Below are 16,583 nucleotides of genomic sequence, written 5' to 3'. Positions count from 1 at the left end.
TTTCTCACTATGAATCCCGCATACAAACTGCTTACAGCCGGAATAAGGATTTAGGAGTCTATCGGAGAGGATTTACTACAGCAACAGCTTCTTTCATCGGAGCCTTGACCGAGGAATCGTCGGGACGGGACACCTCGACTGAAAGCAGGTTTTCTTCAGTTTTTTCTTGTCCTTTGTGTTTTCTACACTTTGAACCTGAACTTTTCTGGCTGTGTTTGTCGTGTAGCGTCGTCGTTAATCTCTGCATATTTGCATGTCAGAAAACCGTCGTGTAGTTGTATTAGTCCGTGATTTTGTCCTGAGCGGTGAAGCTGCTCACTGTTCTTGGCAAAAATCCTCCAGTTTCTGCACGAGCTGTATGACCTGCACGTTTTCTTTCTCATCGACATTGGGTCCAGCTTTACTGACTTTAGGAGGAATCACGGGCTACGCAACGTTAAGAACCAAAAGCTCAAAATGTCCGTACAATTTAGGACTATATTTAACCAATTTATATATCACGGAGGGCCAAATTACTCAAAATGAAATGATGAAGTCAATGTTGAAATATTTAAATTGTTAAATAATACAATTGGTATTAAACATGAAACTTGTACAATTAGTTATTTAATATTTGGGGCCTAAATGTAAAAAAATCTGCCTGTTTGATACTTGTAAGAATGTTGGTTTTTGCGATTGAACAAAAACAATGATTTGATCTTCTTAACCTCTAATGTGAGGCCGGCTGAGTTCAGGTGATGAGCGTAAGGGAACATAAAGGCAAGAAAAACTTGCACGAAACCTTTTGGTTTCAACACCTACTAAGTGGCATCAGCGGCCACCTGAAGAACAACTGGATTCAGCGAATAGATCATCATCATCAGCAACTCATCTCATCTCATCATCAACTCATCATCAACTCATCTCATCATCATCACATCACATCATCATCTCATCACATCACATCATCATCTCATCTCATCATCAACTCATCTCATCTCATCTCATCATCATCTCATCTCATCTCATCATCAACTCATCTCATCTCATCTCATCATCAACTCATCTCATCTCATCTCATCTCATCATCATCTCATCTCATCTCATCTCATCTCATCTCATCTCATCTCATCATCAACTCATCTCATCTCATCTCATCTCATCATCATCTCATCTCATCTCATCTCATCTCATCATCAACTCATCTCATCTCATCTCATCTCATCAACACCAACTCATCACATCTCATCACATCTCATCTCATCAACACCAACTCATCACATCTCATCACATCTCATCTCATCAACACCAACTCATCACATCTCATCTCATCAACACCAACTCATCACATCTCATCACATCTCATCTCATCAACACCAACTCATCACATCTCATCACATCTCATCTCATCAACACCAACTCATCACATCTCATCACATCTCATCTCATCAACACCAACTCATCACATCTCATCTCATCAACACCAACTCATCACATCTCATCAACACCAACTCATCTCATCTCATGTCATCTCATCTCATCTCATCATCAACTCATCTCATCTCATCTCATCTCATCTCATCATCAACTCATCTCATCTCATCTCATCATCAACTCATCTCATCTCATCATCAACTCATCTCATCTCATCATCAACTCATCTCATCTCATCTCATCTCATCATCAACTCATCTCATCTCATCTCATCTCATCTCATCATCAACTCATCTCATCTCATCATCAACTCATCTCATCTCATCTCGTCATCAACTCATCTCATCTCATCTCATCATCAACTCATCTCATCATCAACTCATCTCATCTCATCTCGTCATCATCTCATCTCATCTCATCTCATCCCCTCATCCCCTCATCCCCTCATCCCCTCAATCTCATCTCATCTCATCTGAACAGTTTGCTTGCTGACTTTCACTCAGAAAGGGAGGGTTAAGATTTGACACGGTTCATCACAGTTTCATCTTTGTATGCCTTGTCTCAACTTTGCGTTGAGCAGTTTGGCCGAACTGTTCTTGGCACACGAACTCCAGTAGTTGCATGTACCGTACTTTCCATGCAGATCTGCACTTCAGCTCTCAACAACAGTCGCCTGCTGATTTTAGCGCAAACATTGAGACACAACTGTCACTGAATACTGCTCTATATCATAGTGTACAATTATTCAAATTGTGATGATTTGCCAACCAAATCTGCATAAAGACTTTAACGAAAGCAGAGTGACAGTAAAAGTTTATGAAAGGAAACAGTGTGATGAAACCTGCTGAGCTGTGTCCAATCTAAACCTCTTCTTTCTGGTGGTACATCAACATCATTCAAGTGGAAGATTTGCTATAAGGTGCAATACACCTTTAGCACTCCAGGAGTCACTTGTGATATGCCAAGGCTCACCCAGTTGTGCTGTGCACAGCCTCCTTCAAGTAAAGCAGCAAGCAATCCACAGCTGATACGTCTGAGATCATCAATATTTGTGGATTGCCAAATCAGCACTGCCCTCTTTGGGTTTTTTGATTTGGAAGAGAGGCCAGCTCACTCCCCAACCAACAGAGACGCTCTAGCGACAGACGCTAGAGACTGCAGCTTTTAGCCTCCTTGTTGCCCATTTTCTCTTACAGTTTGCAGGAGGATATGTGGAGTTTACTCTTGCCATAATCGCCAATGGCTTGCAGAGATTTATTCATATTTTTCATGGTAATTTAGTTATATTTTTGGCTATTTTCAAAGCTGCATGTGCAGATTAAACGCAAATACTCAAATCTTGAAGCAGCATAATACATTTAACACAGCCTAACTGCGCAGCATTTGCGCATATACGACTTACTGTACTTGAATATACCTGTCACTAACTATGCATGTGTCTGGGGGGTTTTAAACTTAAAACTATGCGAAGGACCCCCAAATTAGATGAACTTTTTTGTAAGGGGCCCCTTCTGAAATACATAAACATCTATTTTTATTGTGTAAAGAAACATTTAAATGTGATATTATGATGACAACATGTTGGTTCCATTTACATATAGTCATTTAGCAGACGCTTTTATCCAAAGCGACTTACAGAGAGTTCAGGGAGCAATAAGCGATGTCACACAGGAGCAGTAATACAACAGGTGATAATACAAAGTAACTTGTTTCAACAAACGCTAGATTCACTACCTGTTGAGAGAATGAGAGAGGGTTAGTTATTTTATGTTATATTTTTTTCATTTGTCTGTCGAGTATTCACAGAAGAGATGGGTCTTAAGTAGAGATTCACCGATTGCAATTTTCTTTGCCGATTATTATAAGTGAAACCTGCCGATTCCGATACACATTTTTTTAATATATTTTTATTATCATTACATAAATTATTGAACATTTCAATTTCCCTAAATACAGTTCTCCAACCTGCAATAAATTACAGAATCTAATCTTGCCCAAATATATTCCTCTTAAATTAAAGAACTCTGTGACTGAAAATAAGTATAAATATTAAAATATAACTAAACTTATTCATTTTTGTATTCTCACAAAAGTCTAAGATAACAATAAAATATTTCAGCTTCATTCTTGTCTGTTTCTGTTGCTTTATTTTATTTTTCTGAAATGTAAAATAACTTCAACTGCCACTTCAATAAAAAGTAAAAAATCATAAAAAGATATGATGTACTCAAGAAAAATAGTTTGTAGTTTTGCGAGCATAAGTCAGCTTCAGCTCTCTCAAGGAGTACGGAGGGCCGACCTGCCTTAACACAAAATGCAGTAGTATTTAAGCTAACAGAGTCAACTAACTACGTCATTACTTGGGTAAATCAAGCTCACATGATTGGTTATCAATAGATAAACAAGAACACAAAGCTCTCAAACACTTCTGGAGTCATGAGACAGGACATATAGTCTTATAAATGATCAAAGATGACTGGCATGTATATAAAAGGAATTAAAACATAAACGTTACGACTGTCTCGTGATTTTCCACTCTTTCTCACTTTCGTGAAACAATACAATCACACACACAAGTGGTAGAGTGTGTATTTCCTCAAGGGTAGAGTGTGAGCTAACAGAATATGTTTTTCGAACATGATGATAAAAAGTCCCTTTTCACAGTCACACTGACCTAGCAGGAAGAGAGAGACTTTAACAATGAATTATTTTCTACATTCTGTATCAGAAATGGTTTGTGTTAATCATGCTTAAATCATCAAGATTATAAAAGATAATGCTGAATAATGATTGATTAATATTTGTCAAAACCACATACAAGTATTTATATATTGAAGGAGAAGCCACAGCACCAGTCCCTTCAAGTACAACATTGGTATGGTTGAAGTTTTCTAAAACGTTTTTAATCTGATATTTTATTTGTTTAACAGAAATTGTTAAATAATTGTATTAAAACTATATAAAAAAAGTATGTACTAATTGACATTAACGGCATTCATAACATAATAAAGGACATTTGGTGTCATCTGTCAATGATATAAATTATTAAATAAAAATGTCTGTAAAATAACACCACCATTTCTTTTTATTTTATGCAAAACATTTTACAGCTTATAAAAGTGGTGTGAAAAGATAGAAGTCAAACACACACACTGGGTTTACAGCATTTTACCTTAAATACATATTACATGGAGCAATGAGTTTAATGTAACATTGATGCATTTTAAAAGCTTTCATGAATGTAGATCAAAATGAAATGTTTTTAAATGGATGTTGTATATAAAGGCCAGAAAACATTTGACCAATACAGCTTGGAGAATATTTTTCTGTGGAGAAAGCTTGTGATGATCAGGAGTTGTCATGCAGTCAGAGAAAACTGCATCTCAACATCAACTCCTGATGGACCAGTGTGAAGGTTTGTTTGAGAAAACCACAGAGACAAACCGCTGTTTCATCACTGTTTCAGGAACATCAACTCCTGATGGACCAGTGTGAAGGTTTGTTTGAGAAAACCACAGAGACAAACCGCTGTTTCAGCTTTAACCAGGACGCTTTAGAGAGAGGAAAGTTGGAAACGTGCAGCCAAGGTCTGTTTTTAACATTGTTTTATATCCATTATTTCAAAGACATGCATTTTTTTGTGAAATCTAGTCAATGCTCGGACGTGACATTTAAAGCTTGATGTCGGCTAGTCGAGGGTCATGTGATTTTGACAATGTGCCTTTAAGAAGACACACGCTTCAGCGGCATTCTGTCACACTATTAGTAATACTAGGCCAATATGAATCCTGTCTTTATTCCACACGCATTCTGTGTCCTGTTTTCGTCCATAACATTCAAGATGTGTTGACACACACGTGAACACTTACGGTTCATTATAATAAATATCAAAAATATAAAATGTGTGCATTATAGCTGACACACTCATGAACACCGTACAGTTAGTTTTGTGGCTATAATTCATTCCCAATGAATGCTTTTGAGCTTTAAAATGGTACATTTGTGTTTGAGTCCACACAGTAGTGAAACACAGCAATATTTGCCTAAGATTTCATGGTTTATTATTATAATAAATATAAATTATCTAAAAGTTGTGCTATATTGCTGACACACACATGCACTCTGTGGTTTCGTTTAATCCCTTTAAATGCTCTTGATTTAATGTGTATGTAACTTTAGAGATGGTCCCTAAATTCAAGACTATCCAACTTTATGCCAGTTAACAACAAGATGATCCAAAGGTCTTTGCATTAAACATAAAGCAATTTATGGCATTATGAAAGAAATAAGGCCAACTATTTATATAAGTTCACTGTTGTTAAAATAACAAACTATTTTATTTGCTATTGGTTTGTATTAGATGGATCATTTATTTAACATTTTCGTTTGTCATTCTTTATATTTTGTATTATCTTAAGTTGTTGATGAACAATTCTCCACATTCTTATCAAAATCTTATAATATTTAAATATATTGTATGTATACAATTAATTTTATTATTTTCCATGTTATTTTTTTATATTTTTTATATCAATTTGTTAAATGTTCGTTTTCTTGTTTTGATGGTTGTTTTGATTAATAAAAATAATTCTTTAGCCATAGTTTTGTTTTCAATTAGAGGAAAAATGTTGGTAACAGAGAGTTCAGTTCTTCAGTAACCAGTCCACGTGAATGGGGGTCTGTTCATAACGTTCTTTAAAATATCCTCTTTTGTGTTCTGCAGAAGAAAGAAAGCCACACATGTTTGATATGACAAGAGGGTGAATAAGTGATGACGGAATTCTCATTTTGAAGATGAACTTCTTTAAGAGTGCATGTCCTGCTATATAAAAGTGTACTAATTGAAATGTCCAGCAGGTGTCACCAATTGCGTTGCAGTGCAGGATTAATTGAAAGTATGATGCTCACTTTCAGCTATTACTCATTATTTCCAACATCAGTCATTTTGCAGTTATTATTACTCCAAGAATTATTGTTGATGGCTAAATAAGTACTGTACCATCTTGAATAAAGAATAAGTGAACAATTCTAGTTGAACCTCCAAACATCATGTAGCCTAATACTGCATGTCTTAGAAAAAGACAATAAATTAAATGAAAGACTCTGGCTGCCATCTTCTGTCGCTGGTGTTTTGCAGGATCACAAATCACATGCTAACATGAAGTACAGATCTGCAGCAAAATATTGTTTTTGGAATACACAAACAAACAGTTTTAACAAAATTGTATTACATTTAAGCATTGGGCAGATGATTTTATCCAAAGCAACTAACATTGCTTTATACTATAAATTCATTATAGATATGTGCTATCTCTGGGCTCAAACACATGACTTTGGCATTTCTAGCACCATGTTCTTACCACTGAGCTGCAGGAAAGCTCTGAATACTGATGTAGAAATTCTGCAAAATATTCAACTTCAACTACATCTTTATCCAACTAAGCACTTTTGTCACTGGCTCAATTTATTTTAAGTCTAATTTATGTGAAAAGTAGCATAATTTATATTCATATTTGATTGTATGTTAATTTCACCAAATTAGATTAAAACTACTCAACAGTTATTGATTCTTTGCAGGGGTCTACCATAAGTTAAGTTTGGGTCACATATCGTTTGTTAATGTTGTTGTCTATTACTGTACTTCAATATCAATTGCATACCTTTGCATAAAATGAATGTGAATAAAAACAACTGTTAAAGCCATATATAACATTTTATTAAATGTAATACATGAATAGATTATTGACCTGATAAATATACCAACAAATTCAATTCATTTTTCTTATCTAAGAATAAATCTTCGATCTACATCCACACAAGACTTAAGACCCACCCTCTTTCCTATATAAGAGCAGTTATACACAATATCAATAATGTTCACAATATTCAATATGATCGCCATTTTCTTATGCATGTGAAACATTTCAGATTTAAATATTCGGTTCTGAATTAAACATGATTGATAATAAACACAACATTGAACTTTGTATGGTGCAATCATTTCTTCTTACAATGCTTTATTTATTTACTAAAGATCATTTTACAAGATGAAAACAACAATGGTCACTTATTGTCACAGATTTTAACACTACACAATGATTCGAACAAGACACAACCAACAGAACATTTACATCTTCATCAAATTGTTGGACACACCTGGCCAAGGTGAATAAAGTGCACTTTCACTGTTGTGTAACTGAATGTCAGTGATGAACTAGTTGTTTTCCTTCAGGCTGCTCTGGACTTTGTCATTGAAGAAGATTTGAGAGCACGAATATCCTGCTGGTACATCAGAAAATATGTGGATGAAAATCCACATCTAGGATACCGGGCTTACATTAAAGACTGATGGCACAAATAAACCTGAAACAGATTCTACCTCAATTTTGTTTGTACGTCCAACTACCCGTCCAATGTCCCGAGGGCATTTGTGCAATATTTGCTTTTATTGAGGGTGATATTATAAAAAAAAGATAGTATGTTAGAGAAATGCATGGTGCTAAACCTGGTTATGTATTTATTTATTTGACAAAAAGGGTCACAACATATCAAGAATAAAGGTTTTAGCATGGGTTTTATTCTTGTGCTCAAAATATGCACAGAAAAACAAAACATGAATATTGAATAATAATATTTGGAAAATCCTGTGATGTTTTTGACTACTACAGTCATTCCAATACGTGTTTGTATTGCCTCTTTAAATTCTCCTCAAGCTTTACTTTTCACTCCAAACACAACTAAGCAACTTCATCAGTTTCCACATCTAGTGAGACAGAAATAACAGAAACCATTAGTGAAATTTTATTATTTGATATTTTATTACAAAAATAAATAATACGAATAATAGTTTAACTGAAAACGGAGGAAGTAATAATGTTGAAATGGTGGGTTTTGGGATGAGGCCTGGCAGACTGCTCCAGTGCCAGCGGTGTTGAATAGAGGTTCAGATGCATGCCAATGAATTAATAATAATGTCTTGCTACACCATTTTATTATTGACCTGTCTCCATAGATGAAAGTTTATTATTACTACCCATAATGAAATATGAATTCTCAGAGAATCTATTTATTACCAATGATCATTAAATACCCATAACGGCTGACAGATATATATTTGTTTAAGTACATATTGCAACAAGAACATGATTGTAAATAAAGTACTGCAGTAAATGATTCCTGTAATGATTTTCTATGGTTTAATTGGTTGCAAAGGGGCTTTAGTTGACATATTTACAATTAATGACATTCCTAACATTTATTCAAATTAACTTTATCTTTCCAGGTCTTCGCCCTCCAGATCGTCCAGTCATTCCTTTTCCTGAAATATGTAAGTCTTCCTACTCAACTTCAGCTACTACTACTTATGTTATAAGTATATTAATAAATATCTTAGACCTTGAAAGGTGGTTCAATTATTAACATTAATGCATTAGCTCAGATGAACTAACAATAAACAATCTATTTTTACAGCAGTTACTAATATTTATTAATGTGACTTAATACAAATCCAACTACAAGTACAACTGTTCAAACAAGTACAACAAGAAATGGAACCTTGTTAACCATAATCAAAGCTGTCAAATCACATAATAAATCAAGTAAATACAATTTCTCATAATTCATGGCTTGGACCAAATAAAGAAGCTTATATTTATTTATATCAAGTTACCACAACCATTTGACAGGATAATGATCTGTATAAGATATTGACCAAGCACAGTGACTCACACTCTCTCTCTCTCTCTCTCTCGCTCTTTCTTTCTGTTTTTAGGCAGACTGTAAGAAGAGGAGAGGTAATCTAGTCTCTGTTCGTAACCGTGATGACCTCCTCATTGTACAGCACATTATGGGTTTGCCAGGCCTAAACAGTGTATGGGTAGGAGGAACTGATGATGTTACTGTAAGTCAAAAGTGCTGTAAAAACACTCTTATCTTGAGTCAGATCAGACCTGTTTTGATCCAGTCACTGTTTCACTGTACATAGGAGGGACAGTGGCAGTGGAGTGATGGTGAACCATTTTCCTGGACATTCTGGTCACCAGGAGAGCCTAACAATATTAGACAGGAGGACTGCATGAGTGTTGACATTGGGGGTATTTATCTTCTCTTCGTTTATACATTAAAGATGTTTAAAGATTGTGAAATATTTACATGGTTTAAACATTTAAAATGAAATTTACTCTTAAAAGTAATGTAATTTGTAAAATGAGCTACACCAAATTTCATTGAAATTTAAATGTATTCCTGCCGACTGACTGTGAATATTGCATTTATGGCATTAATCAATGGGAAACAAAACCTTGCCTTTTTCTGCATCTGTCAATATATCTTAAAGATAACTGTCAGCCAGCACAACATAATTCAAAAACTCCTAAATGCACTTGAAAGATCTGATTTTAATCATTGGTTATATTAAAGTCTATTTAAATGTAGGAAAAATTCACACTGACACACAGACAGTTTCAAAGCAACAACTTATACAAACGGTACTGTGCATTGCACACGTTGGTGGACTGTCCGTAAGTTCCGGTACACATTTGCAAATATTAGAGTGCCTATATTTCTGATTACACTCAAAGGAAACGAGAAGAACAGTTACTTGGCTAAACTTGCCTCTCCAATATTCTATGTTTAGTCTGCGATATCAATCTCCACCGCTAGATATCACTGTACCATACAGTTTGTTTAAATGTGTCAAAACAACAGAACCCATTCAACAAATTGTATGGAAATAACAATATAAATTAATATTGAATAAAATAAAAATTGTTATATTATTATATTATTAGACACTAGCCAGACCGATAAACAAACAGACCGGAAGTTAACGGCAGTCCATTCGCGTGCGTCTGATGAAACGGTCAGTAAAAGTGTTCACCTGTAATACCACTTTTGTTTTTGTCTTCATGAATTAGCATGAATTAGCTTCTCTGTAATGACAGCATATGATGTAGTTTAGATATAATTAACATTTACAGGTGTTGGCGACATGGCTTTCAAATGACAGATTACTATCGAATAAAACGCCAAGATTAGAACGCCAAGACACCAAGATGTGAATTTGCCAGTTATAACTTTATTTCCATTAAAGCAGGAGAATTTATCCTGACAACAAAGAATGTTACTGTCAGATAGGGTGCCCTATTATTGAATGAGAAAAAAAGGTTAGCCGGGCCTCAATCTTACAACCCGCTACCCACAAACCCAATGCACTAACCAATGGACCTTTTGTTTGGGGGCAGATTGAACGTGGAGTCTTTGAAAGCTAAAATTTGATTGTTACATTATGCAAATATGAAGAAATGCTCAATGAGATATACAGTGTTGCTTGAGTCCATGCATCAATCAGGGATGGGAAGTAATGCAAAACATATAACAGTGTTACGTAATCAGGATGTAAAAAGTTACATAAATTATGTTACAATAAACATGTTATATAAACAACCACAGTAATCAGATTATATTTTGTAAACCCTTTCTAAGTATTTATTTTAATCTGCAGGACTGGTTCTGCCAGTCTATCTGCTTTTCAAACTGTATCTCATTCTGACCTGTTGGATGTAATCTCAAGCATGAAATTGACCACATGCTCTCTCCACTTCATTCCTGACACCCTATTTAAAGTGTTTTTTGACGTTATCTCACCTAGTGTGCTGTCTTTTCTAATTGCATCCCTGCATACTAGCATCGTCCCATCGTGTTTTAAACATGCGGTGATACACCCTCTGATTAAAAAACAAATCTGGATTTCTCTGATTTTCAAAATTAAAGATTTAATTCTATGGCGCCCTTTCTGCTGAAAGTTCTGGAAAAAGTAGTCTTTGACCAATTTAATCAATAAGTAATTTAATATTACTTATCCAACAATATTTTGTATCCCTTTCATTCTGGTTTTAAGGCCCAGCATAGTACCGAGTCTGCCCTCCTAAGAGTGACAAATGACATCCTACTATCAATTGACCCAATTTGGTTTGAGTCTTACCTGAAATTTGAGAAATTTCTTCATCCCCAATGCCGATTACATGTGGTGTACCGCAGGGTTCAATTTTGAGTCCAGTCTTATTTAATCTTTGTATGCTCCCCTTATGTTTGATCTTTGAGCGTCATAATATATGCAGTTGACACCCAGTTTTATTTGCCATTAGACACTGACAGAAATTCTGTTCCTTCCTTGCTAGCTTGCTTACAGGATATTAAGGAACGGATGGATGAAAATTTTCTATAACCGATTGAGACAAAATCTGAGGTCATCCACTGATCGATAATAACAGTACTCTCCTGGGTCCCCTTCAGACAAATAATATGTAAAAAACTTGAGTAAACAAGTAAAGTAAAGTCTGTGGTCAGGGCTAGTTTCTTCCAACTAAAGCAACTTTGAAAGATACATTTATTTTCTTTCTTTCAGTGACTTAGAGACAGTTATTCATGCATTTATCTCCTCAATGCTTGATTACTGCAATGGCTTGTATGCTTGAATCATTCAGTCATCACTCTCACAACTACAATGAGTACAAAACAATGCAGCTCCATTTTTGACTGGGACAAAAAAGCTGGACCATATTTTACCCATTAAAGCTTCCCTACACTGGCTTCCGGTGAAGCAAAGAATTTGTTTTTAAGGTATTAACATTTGTTTTTAAAGCTTTACATTGACTTGTGCCTTCTTATATATCAGAACCTCTAAGTTTTTACTCTCCTCAGCGATCTCTCAGATCTTCAGACCAGCAATTGTTGAAATGCTTCTAAATTCTGGAATACATTACCAGTAACGATCAGAACTTCTCCTACAATTACAGTTTTTAAAACATCTATTAATACATTTCTTTTTCTCAGGCTTATTTATAAGTAGGGTTTTATTTTGTACAGCACTGTTATTGGTGGTTGAAGTTTGTGTTGTAGTATTTATTTTTATGAAATATCATATAATGTATGTTGTAAGCTTGTTTTTACTTTAACTACTCATTTGACATGATTTGTTCTTTTAAAGTACGTTGTCAATATTGCTATGTGAAGTACTATGGTCAACACTCATGTTGTTTTTGGCGCTATACAAATAAACTTGAGGTGTCTCTGATAATGGCAAGGAAAGAGGATGCCTACCCGACGAACCAGTGAACCCTCAGACCTCCTTTCCTCTATTTATATTCTTGATTGCTTCCCCCTGCATGAGTTGTGGGAAACGTCCTGTTGGGCAATTAAACTGTGCTGAAATAGTGGGATTATAACACTTAGTCCTATTAAAGGTGTGATGAACTGGGCTTGTTTATTGTTTTATACTGTTGTATGAGGTCTGCTTATGACGTTTGCGTGACTTTTACATTCAAAAACATCGAAATCAATAAGTAATTGGCTATTTTCTACCAGGGTTTTGAGGACAGCTCTGCAAATGCTCGGTTTTAATGTGTGTGCCGCATTGAAGACTTTGTAAGTAAATGCCCACTGCTTTGATTGGATAGCAATTTGCGTAGTTGGAGCCTTTTGTGTATTTGGTTAGAGACGTAATATTAGGTTACACATGAGCATTTGTATTATCTGGAGACCTCCTGTGATTTATAAATAACCTCCCCACATCAGTATTTCATGTGACGCATTAGCACGGGATGATTTTCCTCAAATTAATTGATTTATTTCCCGGATCTGATGGCAAGGCTTTGCATATAGTTTGTATAGCCTATAGTTGTATTGCGTTTAATGAGGGCCGTGATTGCGAACCGGACAAAAGATCACCGCGGGTTTCCAATGTTACAAGAGTTTCCATGATAAATAAGCAAACGGGAGACTCATAGTAGCTTATGGATGACACCCAGCACCCGAAATAATACCAAAACACTTCAAACAGCCTCCATTATTCACAAACGGTGGATAAACCTTGAAAAATTATGTATGAGCCCGCAAAATCGCAGAGATCCCGATTTGCACAGGATTAAGATCACAGACAACCTCTGCAATGAATTCAAATGACTAGAGGTCCCCAGGTAATACTCATCTCGTGAGACAGTGATCAGGGCACATCATACGATCTCTAACAAAGCATAGTGACGCATAGTACAAACAAGTTTTACTCACATAAGATTGCTGCACCATTCCGATCGGATCTGGTTAAAAGCATTTATTATTATTATAGAAATGCATACTTGGCTTATAAGATATGTTTGAAGGAAGGATTCAGGTTTAAAGCAATTTTAGATCATTTATTTTGTGTCTCTAATGGAAAATTCTGGTTAATTTCAATGTTTGACAGTGTTATTTCATTTGAGATGCAAATTATTAACCTTAAGATAATTTATCTTAAGATAACCTTAATTATTATTTAATATAATTCTTACCAGTTCATTGCGATTTCAATACTTGTACAAGGTTATATACAAATGTTGAAAATTGAAATAAATGAAATGGTACTCTGTCTGCTCCGTCCATTCATGCACAAAAGGGTAGACCTGCTGTGAAATGTTGTAGTACAGTGTTAAATTGTACAGCCCTTAATAGGATGAGAGGTCAAAATACAAGAATTTCCCAAATTTGTTCCAAGGAAAAACTCTAAAATGCAGATGCAGACAGTGTCATGGGATATTTCATGAATTATTCTCTGTGTTTTTTATTTCTTATTTTATTGTAAATTGTACATATACAATTCATTTTTCATTGCATAACTTCTATTTTAGAAAGTCTTCATCATGAGGCTGATCCTACACCTGCAGGGGTGTAGGATCCACTCAGTAAGAATCCAAAGAATAGCTACTGTTTGTCGCCTTCTTTTCTATAACTATTCTCTTTCTCTCTCCGTCAGTCTGATGTTCGACACCCCACCTGTGAGGAACGTGGTCACACAAATGTACCCACTGGTTTCCCTGGCACCATTCTCCTTTTGAACATGCGTGGCAACAACTTCCATTATCTACCTGGCAACAGTTTCACTAACATCCCCGAGGTGGTGTCCCTCCACTTGGACGGCTGTAAGATTCATGACATCGAGGGTGGAGCTTTCCAGGGCATGAAAGGGCTGATGTACCTCTACTTGTCAGACAACCAGCTTACTTCCTAGGACACAAACGTCTTCGCAGGTGCCCACGACATCATGTATCTTCACCTAGAAGGCAACAGTCTTTCTCAGTTTCCATCTTCAGAGATGCTGGCCCACATTCCCAAACTCCTCGAGCTGCATCTTGAAAGAAACCTGATGGTTAAACTAGAACCTGTAGGACTTCTTAATCCAATCCCGCAATTGACAGGCCTCTATCTTGCCAATAACGCCATCACAAACATAGTTCCTAGAGCACTGGATTCAGCTCCCAATCTGGACGTTCTCCATCTTGGAGATAATAAGCTGACAGAAGTGCCTAGTGATGCGCTAGGCAAGGCACCTCTGTTGACCGAAGTCCATTGGATTGGTCCGAGAGCGTTTCGGGGTGTCGTTAAAGGTCTAAAACACTTGTATATTGATAGAATGGGTCTTCAGAAGGTAGAGGATAATATTTTATTGTTTATATTATATGAAATGAGAATTTCATATAACTAAGAAATACCCATCTGTTCTTAATCTATAAAATGTCCACTGTTTTCTCTTCTGTATTGTGAAAGTAGATGAGTGCAAAGTCTCTGGCATGGTTTGGTCCTGGCCTGGTGTCTTTATCTCTGGAAGAGAATCAGTTAGAAGAGTTACCTGACCTTTCATCACTTACTGGCCTGCAGCACCTCACCCTGGGCAACAATCCTTTAATGTGTGACTGCAAATCACTGCCATTTTACAGGCAAGAGACACAAAATCCATTCATCTAAATATCCCAAAACTGTTTCTTTCAGGTGGTTGTCGAATGCAAGTCTGAAGGTTGAAGCTGTGTGTGGTTACCCTTCTGCGCTTCGGGGTCAGTACGTGATCAAAGCTGATGTTTTCATAAACTGCTCTGGGGAAAACAATGAGTCGTTCAATAAAACATCCATAATGACCAATGAAGATAAACTCAACAAACCCTTCCATAGCGCAGCCAAAGCCAGACCGGCAGAAACTGATCCTAAACCAGCAGAGACCAAGATGACAGCAGGACTATTACAAAACAGTGGACTCAAACCAGATAAAAAGTTGAAAACAAGAAGGTTAAAAAAGAAAAACAGAAGAAAGAAGACCAAGCATTGAGAAATGATATGAGCCAGAGTTTTGTACTTCAGTATGCTGAATCTTCTACAATAAACGTGTGCACAGTAGTTGCTAGTAACAGTAAGTTTAAACATGTTGATTTGACCAGGCTTAAAGAAGATAAGGTTATACAGAAATGTAACATACCTTTTTCTCTGATCGACATTAGTTATGTCTTCCATATTTTGCCAGTAAACAAGTAAAACCGAACTTCTCTATGTGAGAAAAAATATTGTTTATTGTCCGAAAGTTAATTTGCCCACTTGAATTTAGTAAATGCAGGTTTTAAGATAAACTTTAATATCAGTTTTACATTATTTACAATCTACAAACTACATACAATACTGGCTGATTTGTCTATCAAAAAAGTAATTTCCTGTTCCAGAGGATCAAGAGAATAATTTTTGTGGGTTTAGAATCAATTTTGCATTCATTTTTTTCCCACTAAAATGATTGAACTGTCTGGTTACTTCGGTTCAGGACTGCACCATGTGTAATCTGTAGAAGGAGCCACAAGGGGGCTACAAATCATGTGATGCAACAAACTGAGCATCACTGTATCTGTTGCTCTCCAATTGAGTCCCATGCAGTTAGGAGACACCAGTGAGGGAAGAGAGCAGGAGATGAACAGCAGTCAGGACACTGATGAGGGTGTTCTTATCATGTGGGTAGGGTCGAGCTGGTACCTTCCTATTCTTAAATAAATAGTCACTTTCAGTCTGTTCACCACACAAAGCTGTTGCGTGGTTTCAGAAGATTTGCAATAAATCACACAGGTTACTTTGTTTTAGTTTCATGTTGGTTTTATTCATTCTTTTTTGGTAACTCCTATATCTTTATAATCACTAATCTATATCACATTGTATAGGACAGTATATCACATAACAATGTTGATCCTCTCTGACTCTACAGTGGTGTTAAATGATTATCAATAATGCTATTTAACACACCTTTTTTCAAAGAGTTGCTTGTAATCAGATGAAATTCACAACAATTTCTTTATTGGTACATGGACACCAGATCATTGAAATAAAATAAA

General features: G+C 35.9%; 1 protein-coding gene across 1 annotated transcript; it reads left to right on the top strand.

Annotated features, from left to right (window-relative positions):
• The first annotated feature begins 4,876 nt into the window (after positions 1 to 4,876).
• Positions 4,877 to 16,248, top strand: LOC130426472 (chondroadherin-like protein). Its single transcript, XM_056753276.1, has 8 exons — positions 4,877 to 5,000; positions 8,696 to 8,740; positions 9,185 to 9,313; positions 9,398 to 9,506; positions 14,201 to 14,872; positions 14,995 to 15,131; positions 15,214 to 15,504; positions 16,125 to 16,248. The coding sequence occupies exons 5-8, from the start codon at positions 14,489 to 14,491 to the stop codon at positions 16,246 to 16,248; spliced, it is 936 nt and encodes a 311-aa protein (XP_056609254.1). The 5' UTR covers positions 4,877 to 5,000; positions 8,696 to 8,740; positions 9,185 to 9,313; positions 9,398 to 9,506; positions 14,201 to 14,488.
• Positions 16,249 to 16,583: the final 335 nt, after the last annotated feature.

The sequence above is a fragment of the Triplophysa dalaica genome, chromosome 7 (assembly GCF_015846415.1).
Source record: "Triplophysa dalaica isolate WHDGS20190420 chromosome 7, ASM1584641v1, whole genome shotgun sequence".
NCBI classification, from domain to species: domain Eukaryota; kingdom Metazoa; phylum Chordata; class Actinopteri; order Cypriniformes; family Nemacheilidae; genus Triplophysa; species Triplophysa dalaica.
The sequence above is the reverse complement of the archived record's forward strand: the minus strand, read 5'-3'. Positions and strand labels throughout refer to the sequence as shown.